At 40.9% G+C, this 24370-nt stretch overlaps 2 protein-coding genes across 2 annotated transcripts in view; both read right to left on the bottom strand.

The window, feature by feature from the left end:
- Positions 1 to 24370, bottom strand: part of LOC117504818 — a 3434143-nt gene that overhangs the window by 82877 nt on the left and 3326896 nt on the right. The window lies entirely within an intron of this gene.
- mta2 (metastasis associated 1 family, member 2) overlaps positions 1 to 24370 on the bottom strand; it is a 74748-nt gene that overhangs the window by 31712 nt on the left and 18666 nt on the right. Inside the window, 4 exon segments of the mRNA XM_034164586.1 lie at positions 1002 to 1036; positions 1038 to 1120; positions 7379 to 7466; positions 17353 to 17420. Coding sequence (XP_034020477.1) covers positions 1002 to 1036; positions 1038 to 1120; positions 7379 to 7466; positions 17353 to 17420 — 274 coding nt within the window.

The raw sequence follows: 24370 nt of genomic DNA, 5'->3' as shown, positions 1-24370 counted from the left end.
TGGGTTGTCTGGGTGTCTTTCCTCACTCTTCTCCTTCTTGCACAGTCATTCAGTTTTGAGAACTGTCTACTCCACACAGATTTACCATAGATTGCCATACTGTTTGTATTTCTTCATAACTGATGTAAAGAAAGGCCGAGACATATTCAGTGACTTAGAAATGTTCATGTATCCATCCCCTTGACTCGTCTGAAGAAAACTGGCAATTAAAACTGATTATTTACAGGTATTATCCCAAAGCGGCCCATTACGTATGCAACCCATCATCTTGGCTTTTATATTTTTGATTAATTGAGATGGCTATTATTGTCACTGAATAAAATTTAGCAAAGTTTAAGTTGCAGCTTCACCTTGTCTAGCTAAAACCTCATACAACAATTTAAGACAAATGATAAAAATACCACATTCAACTATATACACAGAGGATACAGAGAATAATTATATCAAGTTATAGAGATTTGCTTTCAGTGTGAGTTTAAGAAATTTTATGTTGAGAAGCCTGATTTACTTTTTGGATTTGAAATGCCATAAACAAATTAAAATGCATGAAATACCAAGGGTTTATGAATACTTTTGCAAGCCACTATGAGTATATATATATATATCTATATTTTTTTTTTTTTTTTTTTTTGATTGATTGATTGTATACATTGGATTCTGCGACTGAACAGTTACACTCAGTGATTCAGCTGCAGCAACCAGTGATATTCTACCATCACCTGTCATACACCTGTACTCCAATCACCTGTTTATGCACAGTCCCAGTCCACTACATTATATTTATTTAACAGTGAATATAGTTTTGCCTATTTGACTCTTATTCTTACACAAGTGTTTTTTTCTATTATTATACACTAATAACACCAGATCAAATTCCTTGTATGTGCAAACTTACTTGGCAATAAATTCAATTCTGATTCTATGGTTCAACCAGTGTAACGGTTTAGCAGGTATAATGAAATAGCAGCAGCAGCGTCTGTGGCGCTGCAGTGAACACATACCGTATGTGAGTAGCAGGTAGAGATTCAAACTGTCGAGGAGAGGAAGAGTTCTCTGTGTTTGAGCTGGTGTTTGTGTTGCTCCGACAGCGCTGGCTGCTTGGACTCCTCCTCAAATTCCCCTAAAAATAAAACACCAGAATCCCATCAGTTTTTTTTTTCTGTGCACAGAACATCACAGAGAGGGAATAAAAGCCACAGGCATTTAACCGGTGGTTAGGACGTCCAACACACCTCCCAACATCCCAGTTCTTCTTGATGAATTTCAAAGGGATTTTTTTTTTTTTTTTGGTGTGATACTTCTTGCTTTCCACCTTTTTTTTGGGGGGGCTCACTTTGGGTCCAACTAATAAAATAGATGCAGATTTGCAACACTGAATCATACTTTTAAAAAAGATTGAGATTTGTATTTTGTTGAGAGTATTTTTAAGGTTGCTGTAAAGTTAAAGTATCTTTGAAATGTTTATTTTCTTGGGTACCCGTTTAGTCGTGTCTGGGTTCCTTGGCTTGTCCTCCATGAGGAGTTTGCCACCGCACTGTTGACACATACGCCTCAGGAAGCACCGTGTGCTAGTTTTGGTTTTTAACTTTTATTTTGAACCGCTTCAAACAGTCAAGCTACAGAGAAAAGTCATCTTCTCATTTGTGTACTTGACCCAGGTCTTCCACTAGAATGCAGCGCACTGCTGAGAACGTTAATGAGCTAAGAGTAAAAAAAATGCAGATACGTGACATTATAAAAACCAATGTCACACCGCGGTTTCCTGCCACAAAAATGTCAGGGGGAAAGAAAAAGAAAAGAAAAAAAAAAATCTCTTCAAGCCTGTGTGTGCACGTGCCACCACTAGATTGCGCATTTTTAATTTCCATTGCTGGTGAGTAATTTGTTGTAAGATGGAGGGGAGGGGCTATATCGCTCATCTCAATTACTCACCCCTGCACTCAGGACCGGAAACCTGTGAGGGCAAGGGGGAGGAAGAGAGACACAGACGCAGTGTGGACAGACGGAGCGCTACTTAAGCACACCCCTTTTCTATACTTCTCAACACCCCCCCCCCCCAAGTCCCTGCCAGTTAAAGTAGGAAACCCTGTGCAATAAACCTGAGGTGCCAATCCCTTCCCAATCATGTATCCCCAAATCCCTCCACACACTCGCGCACATGCACACAGAGGAGAAACACTTAAAGCAAACAGCGTAACATTAGCGCACTCCTCCCTCCCGCAGTCTGTGTGTGCTGACAAAGACAGGCCAGTTAGAATTAACCAGTTGTGTCCCGCGGCCCTCAGACGTACATCAAGCGTCCTTTGTTCTCAAAATAAGTAGCATGTCTCCCTGTGGAAGGAGGGAGAGGAGGCCGTCAGTGATGCACATCAATGAAGGCTTGGTGTAATTACTGATTACGACTCAGAAGATTTTCAGGTTTGGACTCCGGACACGGTTCTCCGGTGCAGTTGTCACACTGATCAACTTTATTGACTTTCTTCCCCAACCACCCGTATAATAGATCTCAGCTGTAATGTGTTGCAGTGTCGCAATAGTTTGCACTCGTCTCACAGCCAGGAGCTCCACGGTTCAGATCCCACTCAACATCAAGAAGAGTAAAACTCACGCCAAATCGATGTGGATTCATATCGGAAGGAGCCAGAAGAGGGACGTTGAAATTTTCTCTCCTACTAATAGCAGCAAAACTGAGCTGCCATAAAACAACTTCCAACAGTCCTGAAGAGTCGACTTTCACACGGGGAGAAACTCGGCATAAACTCGAAGCAGTGTGACTTGCTAGTATTGCATTACTCGCCTCACAAGTACCTGTAACATGCAACTGAGTGACTGATACTTAAAAGTTGATCTCTATTTCTGCCACCAAACATGCTACTTCAACTATGGCTGTCAAAATAAAGCATTCATTTAGATTAACCAGTTACAGCACCAAAAACATGTTAATTTTCTAATCTTGATTAATAATTTTTGTCTTAACCTCACTGACTTGGTCTGTAAATGGAGTGTTTGTGAGCGCAATATGGATGCCCATGCCTTTGGATACATTTTGCACAGTTTAAACAGCACCAAACCAGAAGTTTTGTTCTTTTTATAGTGCCAAGGAAAATAAAGCTATCAGCACATCCACAGCGCACAGACACTTGCACGACTTTGATCCGCGCTCTTGCATGCACTCTGCTGTGCACGAGAGTAAACCCGTCTCAAACTCATAATCCGGTGTAAACTGTACGCAACTGCATTCAAGTGCGCAAAGAAAATTTTGAAATATTGAAAATCTCCATCACACATTAATGACGTGAACATTACGCAAACAAGTCAAAAACACAGTGCGAGTGATTGCGTCAGTGCACCGCATCAGAGTGCAGATCATCTGAACAATTATAATGAGATATTAAATCTATCACAAACATACTTTTACAGCTGCACACAAGAAGGGATGAACATGCAACTGTTTTACCAAGCCATTACAATACAATTACCTTTTTAGACAGTTCCAAATGCTTTTTCCACCTCATTAAGCACGTGCACGAGAAAAAAAAAAAAAAAAACTGCTGTAGAGCGGTCCTCTGTGATTCTGGAAGCGATTAGAGGCCTTTTCAACAGCCAACTTGCAGAGAAAATGATTAATCCACTAAGAAAATTATATACGCAGCGTTCAGCACACAACACGTGGCAGCCAGTGGAACAAAGCACAGTGCCCAACTGGGAACACAGCAGGTGGGATTGTCACAATGATATGCGTACAAGTGCATGGATTAAAGTCATGCAAGTGTCAGGGTGCCTTATCTTGTTATTCTCCAATGTGAGGAATAAAAGAGCCTAATGTTTCCTGCTGTTCTACGACACGTGAAGATAAAATGCTGTTAAATATTTTTCATATCAATTTAGCTTTCTTCTGTTATGTCAAATGTGGTGTTTTGCCCATTTACCAACGTTCACACACAAATTGCTGATTAGACTTTAACAATCTTTAATTAACATCTACACAGAGCTCCAACAGGTTTAAAAAACAAAGTCTACAGATGCTTGATTCATGATGTTTTTCCATCCAGATTTAATTGTTCACTGGACATTCTTAAAATGAAATGGTCTTTGATGCAATAACATAATTATTAAAGGGGTCTTATTGTGGTAAATGGAATGACACAGGGAATAAATATTTAACAAGCTTACTGAAATGTATTTCATACTTCGTACAAAAGCCTTTGAGGGTAATAATAGCTTCAAGATGCCTCCTGTACAGTGAGGTAAAAAAGTATTTAGTCAGCTCCTGAGTGTGCAAGTTCTCCTACTTAGAAAGATGAACAAGGTCTGTAATTTTCATCATAGGTACACTTCAACTGTACCAAGATGTACAAAAATGCCTCAAAAAAAAAACAGAGAAGTTGATTTCAGAATGCAGGCTACCAACTCATGAACGTGGCAGTGTCTAGGTTTGTTAATCAAACGTCATAACGGTGCCAAAATGTGTTGATCTTGTGCAATATTACAATATGCATATTAACAACCTATAACAAGTATTTGTACCAAGTTATATGAAATTCCTACTAAAAGTCTGAGAGGAGCTGATTTCAGAATGCAGACACCCAAACGTGAAACTGACAGTCTAGCTTTGCTAATCAAGGGTCATAACTCTGGTAAAATGAGCTCAACTGGAACGATATGAAAATATATGCATTACCAACCTGTAAAAAGGAGACAGACAGAAACTGCCACAACATAATCCTCCTTCAGGCCATCGGCCAGTGGAGGATGTGTCAAGTTTCTGTTCTGTAGTTTAGACTGTGGCTCATCCTAAATGGCACATTTGCACAAGTAAAACAAAAAAAACAAAAACAGGCTTTAGAAACCTTGTGGCAAAATGATGTTGAGGAGCCACGAAGAAGCAGCTCTGCCAGCAGACACAGAGGAAAAACATTACTGTCATCACCATATTTGGCCAAATCGCAGATGTCTGCCCACATTAGCAGCAAACAATCCTTCTCATTTAGAAGCAGAGCTTGTGGCACAACACCACCATTAACGCTTCTGTGTGCAAGTGTGAGCAGACGTCTTTGTCTGGAGGACTGAGGCCCAGGAGAAGGAGGAGGGAGGGGGATCTGACGCTGAGGTGGAGGTAACGAATGTGATCAGGCTTCAGTAGTCTGCATGCCATTAGCGCCACCCCCCCCCCCCCCCCCCTCAAAGGTCTGATCACATGACACGTATGCAGGATTAGGGTGGGGCTGGGGGCGGGGTATTAATAGCCTACTACAAACAGCATTGCCCGAAGCAGCTCCAACTGTACCTCAAACCACTTCATCATTTCAACGACATTTGTGGTCCATCAACAGAAAACTGTGTGGAAATGTTCAAATACAAATATATGAAGAGCAGCCGACAGGCAGATGTTTCATCAGACATCATAAAAGTAAAAACATCGTGTGTTCAAATGGACCACACCACAATATTTTGGGTGGTCATAAGAGTAATACTCATATAGCAGATCACATGTAATTACAGGACAAGATCACACAGAGAGACAACTTTGTTCAACTTATAGACCTGTTCTTACATGGGCGATTTGTACCACAACAAGAAAATTAACTTATTTTAAAAGTAGAAAGAGTTGCACAGCGCCTCATTCTGTCATGTCACATTTAACACAGGCATCGGTCAATTCTTCAGCAGTCTGCACACATTGAAAATAAATCCCATCATCCACGTAGATAAAAAATAAAATAAAATTTTAAAACTCTGTGGCCTCCGTGTGGAGGGGCGAGGCCGAGTGAAAGCGTGCGCGCTCTCAATGATGTGCATGTCAACATCTCCATGCTCCGCCTACCAGACAAAACGGCTCTGCTGGCGATAGAAACAAGCCTTGACCGTTTCGACCCGGACTGCTCCTTGGAAATGGGGCTGTCGGTATACGCTGGCTAAATCGTCATGGTATAATAGCTGCATAACCTATTCAACGTAGCTAGCGTATTCACCAAATTTTTCGTAAGCCAGCATATGCTGGTTAAATCGTGTGACAGGCCCATTAATGCAAGTAGACATTATTCCACTTCTTTACTGACTCAATATTTATCCAAACTGAAAACCAGGTGTATTTATAACTCTGTTCCTTTAAATGTTGAATCAGCTGAGCTCCAACTGGTAAATATTGTCAAATTACATTTAATTACTTTGTCATCACACAATACAGTTTATTTTGGATATGCAATGGTAGTAAACAAACTTCCCAACAAAATATGTGGTCATAATAATGTCTTTTTTTTTTTTAACTTACCACAGGCTAAGTCCTGTCAATTTTGCACATTTCAATGTGCCCACAATTACTGACTTTCACAGTCCAACAACAAGGACCAACAAAAATGGTACACATCAAATGACTATATGGGTCTTAAAAAAAGAAAAATGTGATGCTGCACATATCCATCTGTCAAGCACGTAAATAATTACACTGATGATAATACACACTGATAATGTGCTGTGCAATATTAAAGAGAAAAAAATGAAGTTGTTGTTTGACTTTCCGCTGCCCCCATTTGTTGAGGCTGCAGATCCAGTGCAGACCAGCTTTGGATATGGCACGTTTCACACCAGACGCCCTTCCTGACACAACCCCAGTTCTACCTGGAGAAACAGTCCACGGCCAGTGAGAGTTCTCCCATCCAAATACTAACCAGGAACCACTGCTTAGCTTCTGAGATCTGACGATATCAGGCACACATAGAGCAGACTGGCTAGAAAATCTACATAATTTAAAATATTTTAAGACTTCTTTTTAGAAAAAGAAGGGAAAAAAAAAAGTCTGGATGAGGAGCCATCAAACAAATAGAGCAGTGACTGTGACATCCCCAGACAAACGTGGACTGTCGGACTTTAAACCCTGAAGCAAAAATGTTCAGTGAAGCGTGAAGCTTTTCAATATGAGGAGGAGCTTCACTCAGAGCAGACACACCGTTTAAAAATACAGAAATGGGAATGAAAAGCGTGATGGGTGCTTTGCTAGGACTTTAAATTAGCACGGTGTAAATAAACCCACGGGCTGTGTGGTGTGAAGCTCAGGTACTGCGGAAATCATGAAACCGTGATCCATTGAGACCAAGGTGAGAAAAATCTCACGAGATGTCAAAAATGGGCACCGGAGACTCACTGGTGATTATTTAATCCACAGTGTCGATGATGACACCAGCGACAGAACTTTCGTATTTGTTGTATCTGAATGCTTACCTGGAAATCATGCATGTAAGAGTTTGAATGGCAGATACCGGACGATGTTGCTTTTTTTGTCCCCCCCCCCGCCATTGTGTTATGACCACTAGATAATATTTCTTTTTTATTTAAGTAGTACTATTGTTGGGTCTAAAAATGGTAAACAGCTGATACTCACGTGCATTGCTGTCAGCGAGTGTGTTGAGATGCCTGAGATGTCCTCGCCTCCTGAACGACACACCACCTTTGGCCTCCACATCCATTGGCTTGTCTACAAGTGAAAGGGCAAAGGTTACAGTTTAGGTCCATATTAAAACATGAATACTGTAAGTCCTGCTAAAGGTTTTAGCCTGTCATGCATTTATAGACACTTAAAACTTTTATTTGTCCTATTGCTAAAGGGGAGGTGATGGTCTAGTGGTTAAAGTGTTGGGCTTGAGACCAGAGGATCCTCGGTTCAAAATCTCAGCCCTGACCGGAAAAAGGGCCCTAAGGGCCCTTGGGCAAGGTCCTTAAACCCCTAGTTGCTCCCGGTGTGTAGTGAGCACCTTGTATGGCAGCACACTCACATCGGGGTGAATGTGAGGCATTATTGTAAAGCGCTTTCAGAGTCTGATGCAGATGAAAAGCGATATATAAATGTAATCCATTTATTGCTTCTACAAAGAACTTATGTTTACTTCCACAAGCAGGCAGAGATTCTGAATTTATTTTTATGAAACTGTCGAAATATTTGCTTTTAAGAGGCTCAACCCAGTAAATTTAGGCAATTATGCCGATGCAGCAACATCATGTTGCACAAATGTGCACATCTTGATAAAAATGGCATGTCCACAAACGATCCAAAAACTGCACTTTCTGTAGTGTGGCAGTTTAGAAGACACCTTCACACCTGCTCGTGGGCTGAGAATCCAAGGAAAGTTAGTGTGAAATCCACTCTTTAAAATCAGAAATTTAATTTACAAAGATAATCAAGTCCACCCATCAAACCTCTGATGCACAGTGCAGGAGTCACAAATATAAGCTACTGTGTATGATCACGGTGCACGTTTTTTGTTTATAAAATACGTAAGCAAACTGTTGGCCCATGACAGAGGTGTACATTACAGTTCTACTTACTCTGATCTTAGAATTTAATTCTCATCAATTTCTAGTTCAGATTTTTTGCATTTTTGAGCAAGAAAATTGTCAAAACACCCCCCCCCCCAAAAAAAAACCCCCACATATTCCAGACATAAGCTGTCACACAACACTGTGTGTGAAGAATAAAAATATATTTTGATTCTTCTGTAACTCCCTCATATATATATATTATTATTTATTATTGTGGTGGGTCAGTTTTAAATATTGTGATGAACAGAAGGAAATCAGATGAGGCTGCACAGACTGTCATCCAAGAACAGACCGAGTGAACACAAACATCAAGTGTGCACGTACCACCTCCTGGATGAGGAGAGAGAGCTGGTCTCTTACTATCCGTTCAATGGGCTCAGCAGCCATTAGCGCGCAGTCTGAAGCGGTCCTCGTGGTGCTCAGCACAAGCTCTCCATACAACAGTGTTACATAAATAAGCTTAATCCTTTGACTGGGGAACAAGCCTGTATCACACTGTGCAGCTGCATTATGCAAGTGGCTCCTGTGCCGGTGCAGCGCTGCAGGCCAAGCTGTGGATAAACTTGCACGTGTATAGATACACCAGCATTGATTTTTCAGCTAGAGAAAACAGGATCGTGAACAAAGAGGTGAGCCACAATAAAAATTAACAGTCAAGGCGGATGCAACAAAGGACAGCTTCCTCCTTTAGGCATTCTCACACTTCTAGATGATTTGGACTGCAGCAAGCACTAGACCATTACAACGCTGCACTCTTGCCCTAATTCACTTTGTTTTCCAATGACAATCTAAATATAATGACTAAAATAGCAAATGAAAGATACACTTTAGTTGTTCCCTCATTGATTAAAAGTGCTGTGTTTATTCTTTATTCGTTTACATCAGCTACAACCCCTGGCAAAAATTATGGAATCACCGGCCTTGGAGGATGTTCATTCAGGTGTTAATTTTGTAGAAAAAAAAGCAGATCACAGACATGACACAAAACTAAAGTCATTTCAAATGGCAACTTTCTGGCTTTAAGAAACACTATAAGAAATCAGGGAAAAAAATTGTGGCAGTCAGTAACGGTTACTTTTTTAGACCAAGCAGAGGAAAAAAATATGGAATCACTTAATTCTGAGGAATAAATTATGGAATCACCCTGTAAATGTAAATTTTCATCCCCAAAACTAACACCTGCATCAAAATCAGATCTGCTCATTAGTCTGCATCTAAAAAGGGAGTGATCACACCTTGGAGACCTGTTGCACCAAGTGGACTGACATGAATCATGGCTCCAACACGAGAGATGTCAATTGAAACAAAGGAGAGGATTACCAAACTCTTAAAAGAGGGTAAATCATCACGCAATGTTGCAAAGATGTTGGTTGTTCACAGTCAGCTGTGTCTAAACTCTGGACCAAATACAAACATGGGAAGGTTGTTAAAGGCAAACATACTGGTAGACCAAGGAAGACATCAAAGCATCAGACAGAAAACTTAAAGCAATATGTCTCAAAATTGAAAATGCACATCAAAACAAACAAGGAACGAATGGGAGGAAACTGGCGTCAACGTCTGTGACCGAACTGTAAGAAACCGCCTAAAGGAAATGGGATTTACATACAGAAAAGCTAAACGAAAGCCATCATTAACACCTAAACAGAAAAAAACAAGGTTACAGTGGGCTAAGGAAAAGCAATTGTGGACTGTGGATGACTGGATGAAAGTCGTATTCAGTGATGAATCTCGAATCTGCATTGGGCAAGGTGATGATGCTGGAACTTTTGTTTGGTGCCGTTCCAATGAGATTTATAAAGATGACTGCCTGAAGAGAACATGTAAATTTCCACAGTCATTGATGATATGGGGCTGCATGTCAGGTAAAGGCACTGGGGAGATGGCTGTCATTACATCATCAATAAATGCACAAGTTTACGTTGATATTTTGGACACTTTTCTTATCCCATCAATTGAAAGGATGTTTGGGGATGATGAAATCATTTTCAAGATGATAATGCATCTTGCCATAGAGCAAAAACTGTGAAAACATTCCTTGCAAAAAGACACATAGGGTCAATGTCATGGCCTGCAAATAGTCCGGATCTTAATCCAATTGAAAATCTTTGGTGGAAGTTGAAGAAAATGGTCCATGACAAGGCTCCAACCTGCAAAGCTGATCTGGCAACAACAATCAGAGAAAGTTGGAGCCAGATTGATGAAGAGTACTGTTTGTCACTCATTAAGTCCATGCCTCAGAGACCGTAAGCTGTTATAAAAGCCAGAGGTGGTGCAACAAAATACTAGTGATGTGTGGAGCGTTCTTTTGTTTTCATGATTCCATAATGTTTTCTTCAGAATTGAGTGATTCCATATTTTTTTTTCCCTCTGCTTGGTCTAAAAAAGTAACCGTTAACGACTGCCACAATTTTTTTCCTGATTTCGTATAGTGTTTCTTAAAGCCAGAAAGTTGTCATTTGAAATGACTTTAGTTTTGTGTCATGTCTGTGATCTGCTTTTTTCCTACAAAATTAAACAACTGAATGAACATCCTCCGAGGCCGGGGATTCCATAATTTTTGCCAGGGGTTGTAAACACCAAATTGATTTGGAGTAATACTGAGTGGTGACTAATGTGAACCACACGGCACCCTGAAATTGGTAAAGCTGCATGAGCCAAGACCAAGTAGTACACCACTACTGAAAGAAAGGAAGAAAAAGTCAACACTAACGCTCGCACAAAAGCAATCACAGGTCAGCCAGTCGTTCTGGATGTACTACAGAGAAGAAACCAAAGTTTGTATGTAGGTGGACAATTCTACTCATCTTACAATTAAAAATTCACATCCGATTGTAATCCCGTAACTGTAGCTATACCTAGGTGACAAACTGCAGGTTGCAAGTATGAGAACAGTCTACCAATAGAAAACATGATGGCCGTTCGATCGTGTTGTGGGGCTGTTTTGCTGCTATGGCATGGACATAACGAATATATGAATGAAATTATGAAATTAGAAGAGGTTTGAGGTCACGATCTTTGCTAGGGCTGGGTAGTATGGCTTAAAATTTATATCCCAGTCTGTCCAACCCCCCGGGGCACAGTGGTGCTCACCAAGAAAGAAAAAGGAAGTGGGACTTTTAATAGCAACAATGGATTGCTGAAACAGCAAAAGAGCATTTCATGAAAAGAAAAAAAAAAAAAAATCTGCAGTGCAAAATACATTTGGAGGTGGAGGAAGTGTGGAGTAACCTCATTTCTGCTGCTTGTATCTATGACCTTGTTCTTTCAGCCATGACCCAAAGGGAGGACAGAAGTGTAAACTGACTAGTAAATCACGAGCATCACCTTCTGGCTCAGCTCTTTATTTACCACGACAGCCCGGTACAGCATCCATACATCAGACGCCGCGCCAACCCGCCTATCGATCTCACTCAACTTACTCCCACTCGTAAACAAGACCCCAAAATACTTGAATTCCGTCACTTGGGGTAGGAACTCTCCCCTAACCCAGAGGGGACAATACACCATTTTCCCAACAGAAAACGATGGTCTCAGATTTGCGGTTGCTGATCCTGACCCCAACTGCTTCATACTCAGTCTCAAACCTGCCTAGTGCACATGGCCAGTCACTGATGAAATAAACAGAACCACATCATATGCAAAAAGCAGATGATGAACATCTGCGGTCACCAAGCTGGACACCCTTCAATCCCCGACTGAGCCTTAAAATCATTATGCCCATGAAAATCATCAACAGACTTGGTAACCAGAGGCAGCCCACAGAGTTCAAAACCCACCAGAAACAAGTCTGGTGAAATGCAGAGAATGTGGATACCGAGAACTGTCATTTATAGAGACTGGATTGTGAGTTGCTGTGGACCCATTACTCCACACTACAACAACAACACAGTACTTCCCACAAGCCACCTTAAGGTACGTGGTTATAAGCCTTTTTAAAATCCACAAAAAGGAGTCAGCAACGGATGAAACTACATTGTGATTGGAGAGAACAATGAGGAGCTGACATTCTGGGTGGGAGACACCCACTGCACTATAGGGGTGCGGGTCTTTTAAAATGAAACAGGCGCTGGATGTAGTTATTCTTTTGCATGCTCAGAATTGGCAGGAAATTTGTCAAACTGAAGCAAAATTAAAAATAATTCAAGATTTGTAATTTTGACCAGAGGCCATCAGGTACTGCAAAGGCTTTGTGTACGCCCGTACTCAGCATAAGTCCAGTTCTATTACTGCCACAGTGTTCAAATTAACAGGGAAAATTCTTGTGACAGACCTTGAACAATTTCAAAGATAACTTTGGCTAACCTCGACCTATTTCAAGAGGTATTATAAGGCCCTTTGACCTCCATATTAGAGACAGTACGAGGACTGCTTTTTTCCATCTGCGAAATATAGGGAAGATTTGTCCCATCCTATCTATGGCTGATGCTGAGACTCTACATGCATTTATCTCTTCTAGATTTGATTATTGCTATGCTCTGTTTTCTGTTTTGCCGCAGTCCAGCATTAGGGGTCTTCAATTGGTGCAAAATGCTGCTGCCAGACTTCTGACACAAAGCAGAGTTTGACCATATTACACCCACTCTGGCATCCCTTCATTGGCTTCCTGTTTCTGCCAGATCGGATTTTAAGGTTCTGCTGCTGGTCTATAAAATTGTTCACAGATTGGCACCTCCCTACCTGGCTGACCTGGTTAAGCCCTACGTACCGGCTCAGGCCTTGTGTTCGCAAGGTGCAGGACTTTTGTGTGTTCCTGGGGTGAATAAAAAGTCTGTGGGGTATAGAGCTTTCTCTTACTGTGCCCCTGCTCTGTGGAATGGATCTCCCTGTGACTATAAGGGCCGTTGGACTTGGTGGAGACTTTAAATCAAGATTAAAAAGAGCCACTTTTTTAGGTTGTCTTATTAATATACTATGTTTTTATGTCTGGCTTGTATTTTCTTCTTATTCTTTTATGTTTTTACATTTTATTGTTTCCTTTTTATTGAATTTATTCTGTTGTGAATTTGTATTGTGTGAAGCACCTTGAGGCGACTGTCGTGAGAAGGCGCTACAGAAATGAATAAAACTGAATTGAATTATAAGAGGTTAAAATGTCACATTCTGCTTCAATCTGTTCAGTTTAGTTTTTGAGTGTTGGGGGTGACAGCCAACCAGAGTAGAGCTGCATCATGACATCACAGTCTGGTTGCTAGCTGCAAACTCAGTTTCGTTGTGTGTAAATATAACCTTTTATAGAAAATGGATGGATGTTATATATTAGTCAGAAATAATGTTTAAAACATTAAAAACAGTAATATTGGATGGGTATAGTGTTTGCTGCTGTGTTCAAAAACATACACAAAGCATCTTTAATCCGTGAGCAGCGACAGCAGTGTCTGACTTTAGCACCGTGAGACAGTGTAAACAGAGACCCTAGTTTGCTGTTCCATGTTTCCAGGATGAGAATCACAAAACAGAGGCAATGTAATTTTAAAAATAGATAGATTTTTGAATGTTTTGAATGTGCAGGACAGTCTGTGCATTCAAACTACATCCTGGGGATGCGGTACATTTGATGTATTGTTTTCCCAGGTCAATTTGGTGACACACCCCAGACCATCGGACGCTGATCAGTTAACAACTCTGCTGCTTCCACTCACCAAAATGTTCAAGACACATGGGTGTAGGTCTGATGACATAATTACCAAATCAATCATTGACTTTTATCCAAGAAAGCTCTGGTACAAAGTGTACTCTGGTACCAAGTGTGCTTCTAAACACCCTCGTGTTCAAACAAAGTGTTTGTTATGGACAGTCCAAGACCAGCGCAGAGGTCCAGCAACTAGAGCGGGCGATATGGAGAGGGGAAAAAAAAAACAACTTATCACTATTTTTTTTTCATGTCATTAGATTCCAAAAATAATATTTTTATTAAGTCAGTGGCACGTGACAAAGTCAAAGAAATGTAATCTGTTAAATTATGTTGAATAATGATGCTTGATATTGCAAGATTGTATTGTAAAAAAGGGGCAGAAAATATAAGACTTGTTCTTCCATCTGCTCCTTTTCATTCAGTGGCTTGTAATGTTTTTTTATTTCTGCTTTTCTGTTTTTTTCTTTTAAATGAATGAAATAAATATATATAATATATATATATATATATTATGAATCAAATCAGAACTTCTCTCAAGTTTAAAAAGTTCTTTTTACTCCTGAATGGGATGTTAAGAGAGGCTAATTTGGTTTAAATTTTTTTTAATCTACAGACGAATGTACTGTAGCTAGTTGTATCCAGAAAGTATTCACAGCACTTCACTCGCTGTATTTTATGTTACAGCCTTATTCCAAAATTGAGTAAATGTATTTTTCCCCTCAAAAATTTAGTCACAATATCCCATAACGACACATGAAAAAAGTTTCTTTTGAATTTTTTTGCAAATTTATTAGAAATCACATGTAGATAAGTATTCAGAGCCTTTGCTCAATACTTTATTGATGCACCTTTAGCAGCATTTCAACCTCAAGTCAAGCTCCATCAGGCTGGATGGGGAGCATCGGTGCACAGTTTCAAATCTCTCCAGAGATGTTCAGTCAGATCTGGTCCTCTGTCTGGGCCACTCAAGGTCATTCACAGAGTTGTCCTGAAGCCACTCCTTTGACATTTGGCTTGTGTGCTTGGGTCACTGTCCTGCTGAAAGATGAACCTTCGCCCCAGTCTGAGGTCAAGAGCGCTCTGAAGGTTTCAGGTTCCAGAATGTCTCTGTACATTGCTATATTCTTCTTTCCCTCAATCTCGACTAGTCTCCCTGTCCCTGCAACTAAAAAACATCCCCACAGCATGATGCTGCCACCACCATGCTTCACTGTAGGGATGGTGCCTGGTTTCCTCCAAACATGACGCCTGGCATTCACGCCAAAGAGTTCAATTTTGTCTCATCAGAGCAGAGAATTGTTTCTCCTGGTCTGACAGTCCTTCAGGTGCCTTTTGTCAAACTCCAGGTGGGCTGTCATGTGCATTTTACTAAGGAGTGGCTTCCGTCTGGTCACTCTACCATAGAGGAATGACTAGTGGATTGCTGTAGAGATGGTTGTCCTTCTGGAAGGTTCTCTCTCCACAAAGAATGCTCGAGCTCTGACAGAGTAACCATCAGGTCCTTGGTCACCTCCCCGACTAAGGCCCTTCTCCTGACCGCTCAGTTTAGACAAGCAGCCAGCTCTAGCAAGAGTCCTGGTGAATCTAAACCGTTTCTGTGCCCTTCCCCAGATTGTGCCTCAAGACATTCCTTTGACATCATGCTTGGTTTGTGCTTTGACATGCACTGTCAACTGTGGGACCTCATATGTAGACAGGTGTGTGTGCCTTATCAATTCATGTCCAATCAACTGAATTGCCCAGGTGGACTCAAAATATTTTTGAGCTTCATGGAAAAAGCTGTGAATACTTAAGTATATGTGATGTCTTAGGGTTTTTTTTTATTATTATTTTTAATAAATTTACAAAAACAACAACAAAAAAACCTTTTTCACATTGTCATTATGGGGTATTGTGTGCAGAATTTTGATGGAAAAAAATTTGTTTAATCCATTTTTGAACAGGGCTGTATAACAAAAACTGAGTTGTTGTAAATACTTTCTGAATGCACTTTAACTAAAAAACTTTGGATTGGATGGTTGGATGAAGCCATTTATTGTCTAACAACTGTGTTTACATATTCAGTGACTTGGAAATGTTCATGTATCCATCCCCTGACTTGTCTGAAGAAAACTGGCAATAAAACGGATTATTTACCGTATTATAACAAAGCGTTCCATTACTTATGCAACACATCATCTTGGCTTTATATTTTTAATTAATTTATATCATGTTGTAGAGATTTGCTTTCAGTGTGAGTTTAAGTAAGATAATTTTTTTTTAAAAGATACTTTTTTGTATTTGAAATGACAAATTAAAACTGTGAAACACCAACTGCTACAATACTTCAATACTTTTGGATAACACTGTATTTGTTGTGTGAAAAACAGGTAGTGCATCCCAAAATTTCAATGTTAACATTAGATTTCATTAATGAGACACTCTAGGACTTCAGGAAAATATAAGTTAATATACCCATGTTGGCCCGCGGACTATGTACATTTATGAGCATCCTTATGTCCGAACATGGTGTTTGTGATGGACAGTCCATGACTAGAATAGAAATCTAGTCTAAAATCTTATGTCTTCCAGGCAAGTCCAACTGAGAGGAGGTCCTAGGGAAAACCCAGGACATGCTGGAAGGACTATATTCCCAGCTGGCTTGGGAACACCTCAGGATCCCACAGGAAGAGTTACAGGACTTGTCCAAGCATAGGGAAATGTGGGATAAGCTGCTTGGTCTGTTGTCACCGCAACCCAGAACAATTTAAGCAGTCGAAAATGAAACAAAACTAAAATCTTAATTCAAAAGCTTCATGTGGGAACAAGCTTTTGACACTGTTTGTAGTGCCAAGTGTGAGTTTGTGTGGGCGTGTGCACCCGTGCACTGCCCACTGAGCAGCATACCAGACACTTCCTTCTTTCCTTGTGGATGGTGGGTTCACAACATGTTTCTTCAGGCTGAGCTCAACTGAGCCCCGTGGCTATAGGACACCAGGCACCTGCCCCCAACCCTGGTTCCAGGAGGAGGTCCTGGTCTCCCTAATCTGGGTGAGTTAACTCTTTCACGTTGTGTTACTCATGAAAGGGTCAGTTTTTTTTTAAACAGTCTGTCCCTTTACCTGGGACAATGTTCCAGACATCATAGCTCCCAGGATCACTGGAGCTCACAAACCCTTCCACCATGTTAATGTGTCCATTTCCCATCAGAATGATTTATGATCGGAATTGAAATGTCTCGTGTATACTCCATCTTATCTCAATGAAACGTCTCGTGTATACTCCATCTTATCTCAATGAAAACAGGTGGAGAGAGACAAGAAAATGAGTGCACAGACTTTAAGAGTAAAAAAGGAAGAAAAAAGATGAGGATTTTATGTAGGTAAACAGACTGACACACACACACACACACACAAAAAACAAACCTTATTGAGCTCTTCTATTCTGCGTATCAGGTACGGGTTGCTGGAGGAGTTTTCAAAGTACACGTAATCTGGAGAAAGACCAGAGAGAGAAAGTTACACAAAGCCCACATGAGATAAGAAGGCATTGCTTAAACACACTCAGACATACAGACCTTGTATGTACGGTCAGAAAAATGAATATACCCAGGACAGCAAGATTTAAAAAAAAAAAAAAACTGGTCAGCAATTTCACCTGAACTGTGAGTTGGGACGTAATGGTCTGTGATGTTAACAGCATGATTATACTATTAAAACTGTCATGATTCTGCAGTGCTGTCCAAGTTATTGTGTGACACAGAAACAAATAAAGATGGGTCATACTGTATCCCTCTCACTGTACCAGCAGAAATTCTCCACACAGTCAGAATTTGTCTTCCCACAATATAACAATCTCGTTGGTGGAAAAGTGGTTAGTGCACTTGGTTTCAGTACGGAAGGTTCTCGGTTCAAACCCCACCCATGCCACATTCCTTCATGTAATGTAGAGTACTTCAGGAAGGGCACTCAAAATGCAGATCCACCTCAAGGGAGCAGCCGACGGGATGGACTATTCATACGCATGTGGGGAGCTCATGAAGAAGAACAATGACAGAAGGCAGAGTTCAAAAAACACAATAAGTGAAGTTGACCATAAGGCAAACAATGATACAAGTAGTTTTCCTCTATGGTATTATAAAGGCACCTTGATACTTGCAGGAACACTGCCCAACAATTTGTCGCGCCAATGCGTCCCGCATGACTCCACACTTACAGTCATTTCACAGCCGATGACGTATTTGCTCTCAGAACTTGGCTGATGAAACCATTCTGGTCATCGCTCCCAGAATTAGAGAAGCCATCTACAGCTGAAGGCTGTTTTGTGCGCGTCGTGCAGAACGCATTATATATATATAAATAAAATAATGAATTGGGTAAAAGGTTGCACTTTCATACCTTCTTATGAGTTAGATAATGTATCTGTAAAATTATGTTTATCACAGATGTAAACATCTCATCATAATTGCTCAGATGCCCTGCGCGTAATGACACGCAGTGACCTGTCGTGCTTTTGAATAGGTTGCGCAATGTTCATGACTACCATATTTTTCGGACTATAAGTTGCACTTTTTTACATGTTTTGGCCGGGGGTGCGACCTATACTCCAGAGCGACTTATAAATTAAAAATATATCGGTAGATTCTCAATTAATTTATCGTAATAAAACAATTTTACGTGACAGAGTCGCTCTATGTTTTAAAATGGCCACCGGAAATGGAAATGCAATGCATCATGGGCACTGTAGTATGGCGGCTGTCCTATAGGTCATGCTGGTCGCGATAACCAATCAGAGAACAGAATATTGGACGCGTATTCCTCACCTCACCCAGACAATGATTGTGAAACAATGATTGTGAAACAGGGTGTGAAGCAGATGAACACGGTGCTTGCTGTTATTCCGGGAGGGCTAACAAAACAGCTTCAACCCTTGGATATCAGTGTGAGCAGAGGGTTTAAGTTGACGCTGAGAGCTGCGTGGGAGCACTGGGGTAGCGACGGCGGAGGATTAGCGTCTGCACTTGGAAGGAGCTGGCGTCGACACCACGGGGAGGTCATGAGCTGCACAGGTAGGTGCTGCACGAACGTCGGCAGCTGACACCTGGTGTGTACTATGGTCCACAGCGGGTAATATGTTAGAAAAGAACCGTTCAGCGATGGTGCGGTTATGGTTCGGCTCGCAATGTGGTCCGCAAAATACAAACATATCCGTAGGTAAAATGCAGCTCACGAGAGGGCACTCAAGGCTTGTGTGACTGTTCCTGCGACTCTGACTACCATAAAAAAATAAAAATTTCAACATTACTAATAACTTAAGACAACGGAGAAGGCCCGAAAAAATGCCACCAAAAACAAATCATGCTCTGCAGATTACAAGTTACGACTAGTGAATATGCATCCGAAAACGGTAGCCATCACAATATTATCATTTGAACTTTTCATGTTAAGATAACATACCTGTATGTCCATGCGACTTATAGTCCAGTGCAACTTATTTGTGGTTTTTCTTTATAACGTATTTATGGTTTTTCTTTATAATGGATAAAGTGGCTGGTGTGACTTATACTCCGGTGCGACTTATAGTCCGGAAAATACGGTAGGTTCACGAAATTAATGCATGCCAGACGTTTGAAAAAAAGTTGCGCACTGCCATACACAGTTCACAACGGCATTTACTCATTGGCACACAAGACTGCGTGCCAGACATGGGGTGATTACATAAAATTGTAATGATTACAATTAGATTTTTTTTTTGCAATTCTACAATTACAATTCCAATTAGAAAGTCAGATTACAATTAAATGATTTACATTTCAATGATTACAATTAATTATGAATACTAATAAAAACTAAAGTAAAGAAATACGTGAACTTTTTGTTGACTTTCCTGCAAAGATGCATCCAGTGACACTGGCAAAGATGCCCCACCGACACACAAGCAGCCGGAACGTGAAAAATGTTCTCATGCCAGAACAGATTTGAAAATTAAAGTTCTTGTTGCATTTCAAAAACCTAAATCTCTCAAAGGTTCTGCCCTTCAGCAAGCACCAGTCTAAAGATACGTCCAGTAATACTCAATAGGCGCTCAACTGGAGCAGAGATGGCTGGAATTTGCAAGTGTTGCGAGCCAAGTTTGAACTGATGAGCCTTCCAGTAGACAAGAATGTCTGAAGATTAGGGCTCCAGAGGCTCCTGACGAAGCTGGACTTTCTAACAAAGAAATTCTGTTTGTGCATGTCTGCCCCTTTGTCTTGGCTATTGACAAGAAATGTTACATCACTTCATAGTCAAACAGTTGTAGGGGGTTGTTTGGAAACAGGTGTTAACGTTCATGTGGTTGTAGTTGGAGGCTACATGCATTCCTATTAGGATGATAATCAGAGTTTACAATTAGTCTGCCATACAGTATTGTGTGACCAGTGAAATGTATATTGTTGGTACTAATAGAAATGAAATCTTCAGACAAATTTGTGTTGTCTCACAATTACATTTTTTCTACAAAGATAATTAAATTATGACTACAATGTTCACAAGTGAGGGATGGATGGAGCGTGAGATCGATAGACGGATCAGTGCAGCGTCTGCAGTGATGCGGTCGCTGTATCGGTCCGTCGTGGGTGAAGAGAGAGCTGAGTAGGGGGGCAAAGCTCTCAATTTACCGATCGATCTATGTTCCGATCCTCACCTATGGTCATGAGATTTGGCTCATGACCGAAAGAACGAGATCGCGAGTACAAGCGCCGAGATGAGTTTCCGCCGCAGGGTGGCTGGGCGCTCCCTTAGAGATAGGGTGAGGAGCTCGGTCACTCGGGAGGAGCTCGGAGTCGAGCATCTTTTGCAGATGCCCCCTGGCGCCTCACTGGAGAAGTGTTCCGGGCATGTCCCATTGGGAGGAGGCCCCGGGGAAGACCCAGGACATGCTGGAGGGACTACATCTCTCGGCTGGCTTGGGAACGCCTTGGGGTTCCCCCGAGGAGCTGGGGGAGGTGTGTGTGGATCGGGAGGTCTGGGCGGCTTTGCATGAGCAGCTGCCCCCGTGACCCGACTCCGGATAAAGCGGAAGAAAATGGATGGATGGAAGGATGGATGCATGAACTACAATGATCTAATTTGGATAAAATTACAGATATGAAAAAAAAAATGGCATGATTATAATCGATTACAATTACAGATTGTGATTATCCCATGTCTGCTGCCTGCCAGTGCGGGGATCAAATTCATGCAAGTGTCAAGGTGCCTTTAGTTTTCTTTGGCATATTAAAAATAAATAAATGGCCCAACATGTGGTCTGTATTATGACATTGTTGATGGTTTGTGCAATCCATAATCTGGTGCACTCTCTTGCAAGAGACCGGTGAGGCCTGTGACACCCGGGTACCTCCCATCTCAAGTCAAATAATCAAGAGAATAGTGGGTGCACATGTACCCGAGATCTGTCAGTGATGCCTGAAGGGATTCTGACAATAAATATGTACATAAAATTTGGCTTTTCACCAAATACTTTTGGCATGCACTCATGCAGTTGCAAGCAGTGATCCTAAAACTGAGTGACCCTGGTCTTTTGCTCACCCACTAACCATCTAACCTTTTAATGATGCCTGCTAAGAGCCCCTAAAACAAATTAGATCCACTAACATAAGCAAACACATTAATGCACAACCCCTGCAAGAACTTGAACCATAATCAGAATCAGGATTCTTGGACTTCTGATTATCTTCTCTACAAGAGTCAGACAGAAGTCAGACTGCCAGACCAAGAAATTTTAGCTGAGGAAGCTTCTGCGATTTGAAGCGAAACATCCGCGCGTCAAGCAACCCAGTCCAGTCGAAGATTCAAGCTTCTCTACTATGGAAACCACCTGGACAACTGAGAGCCTACACAGAACAGAATCAGAGAATTTTAGAATCACTTTAGTGCCTTATACAATGTATAATGAAATTGGGAATTGGGGATCTGGGATCATACACTCGCACCACCACGCAGCCACCTTGGGCCCTGGATGACAACCACCCAGGAAGACAATCAGTAGATCCCCACCTCTTAAAAATAACCATCAATCTGTTGCACCCAGGTAACATGAAATTATGTAGACAAAACCATTACAAATAGTCAAATCATGTTTGCATATATTCCTGCATAAAGCGTGTTCAGTCCCAGAAAACAACAGCCCGCTAATGGTAACGGCTTATCAGGTAAACTGATAAACTAGGTAAACTGATTAGTCACAAATTGAAATAATTGTCTGGTGGCAAATTATCACTTAAGTGTAGGTGACATGATATATATATATATATATATATATAGTTAAAATTAAACAACAGTTTGAAATGAATGCTTTTCTCTGGTGTCACTGAAGAGAAAAATATTCGGATTTTGAACTGTGCATCACTAAAACCATGAACTTTAGGAGAGTCACTAGATTGGAGAAGGAGGAAGTGATCCCAGCGGGAGAACCATTTACTTAACAGCTCCATTTGTATGGTTAACGAACGGACGATTTAAGTGCTTAATTTCTGGAGTTATGCCGGCTGGATGAGTTTGCTGCACGTTTTATGAAAACACTATTGCAGGTGGAGTCTGCTGGTTTCAGTTTCTTAAGGATTACATGCGTCGGAATGAGTGAATTGTTGACCAGCTGCACGTTTTATCCCACACTCTTAACACTGTGGCTTAAACAATGATCCAGCAAATTTATGGATTTTTAGACTTTACTGACAGCCTCGTTTCCACCGAGTGGTTCGAGTCGGTGCTGCACAGTATTTATACGTGTCAGAACGGCTAAGTCTGACAGGCAGAATCCTTTTGATTGGCAGGTGGAACACTTATATTGATGAGCCCGCATACACGGTGTCATGCGTCGTCTCCACTCCACACGGAGGCGGAACTGAGTATTTTCACATTATCTTATTGTTTTGTGGATCATGGGATAATTTCATCATGTGCATAATGTGATGTTATGAGCAGATGAGCTGTTACAAGTGTTTCAACTTGCGGTGAAAAGCAGCATGCGGTGGAGGAAGAAGAGGTTCCATTCACAGAAGAAACTCGAACCATCAGCCGGCAATCAACGGATTACACCTGTGCTGGCGCTGTAACCTGGCCGTTGTCACAGGGGGACTTTTCCTCAAGCAGGACAAAGAATTAAATTATTTTTAGATGTCGTTTCCAAATTTAGGCTTTATGTGGATACGTTTTCGTCAGACTGAAGATGATCTCACCAAAATGGACAGTAAGACTTTATAGTAACTCCTTCTGTGAATGGTTTTAATAATAGCATGTTTCTCACGCTACTAATGTACAATACACTAACTGTAACCAGGAAGGAAACAAGATTATTTCAAATAGCTGATGTTTTCAGTCCCTCGCACGTGGTGTGTCAGTTTCCTGATTCGAAATGTATGTACCTGTTTCTAAGAAAAAATAAATAATAAAAAAAATCCACACTTCCTCATTACTTTTTCTGATGTCAAGGACAAAAAAAAACAAACTTAAAGTTTTAATCAGTTGATTATGACCACAGAGCTGGGGGAAAAAACAAAACAGTTTATCATCTCCACCTACATGCTGAAATCGCCTACATTACTTTTTTTGTTTTTTATAATCACCATTCTGTCTTCTGAACTCTGCCAATATCATCACTGTTGTCAGTCTGAAGCTCTTCCTCCACTGTGGTCCAAATAAGGCTCAAAACCACAAGGCTGTATCCCCCACAGCTTCTTCAGAATCACCTTCAAACTGGACTCGCTTAGACAGCTGTTGTTTATCCTTATCGACTTTTATTGTTCAGGATTTTTTTTAAATATCAACATTTCATCATTTTTAATGATTATCTGTGCATTTTTGTGTCACCTACACTTTAATACGTCGATGTTTGTGTTTCCTGACATCCGGATGCACACTGGGAACTAGCTTGCCTCACCTAGTGCTGAATTCACAGCCTGGTGTTGGACACCTGGCCAATCAGAAGCTCAGTCTGAAACATCTGACAACCACATGATATGGACCCAGGTATATCACAGAAGTAACAAAAAAGACAATATGGTTTACACTTGCAACCACCAAGAAAGCTCTCCATCTGATGTTCACTTCAAAGTTTTGAGTACACACAAAACTTTCTGACAGACTTGTCAGAAATCTGCTGTTGAGGAAGGCATTTTACAAATGAGAAAACGAGAACAGAACAAAAACAGACATGTATAACTCCTTACTGAAATAATTCAGCGAACAAATCACACACATTTAATTGTACTGTGATTTAGTTGGCCACGTAAAGAGTATTCATTTCTTATTTGCCTGTGGATAAGACATGAATGACATATGCAATAATACTTTGGGAACGTAATATGAACTACTGTCAACCCCGCGAACAATACTCATGCAGAGGCATGAGATTTTCACAAACAGACTTACTGGTGGTTTGTTCTACAGATGAATCAGGAACAAG

This window comes from Thalassophryne amazonica, chromosome 23 (assembly GCF_902500255.1).
Source record: "Thalassophryne amazonica chromosome 23, fThaAma1.1, whole genome shotgun sequence".
NCBI classification, from domain to species: domain Eukaryota; kingdom Metazoa; phylum Chordata; class Actinopteri; order Batrachoidiformes; family Batrachoididae; genus Thalassophryne; species Thalassophryne amazonica.
Note: the sequence above shows the minus strand (reverse complement) of the source record. Positions and strands in the feature narration are given on the sequence as shown.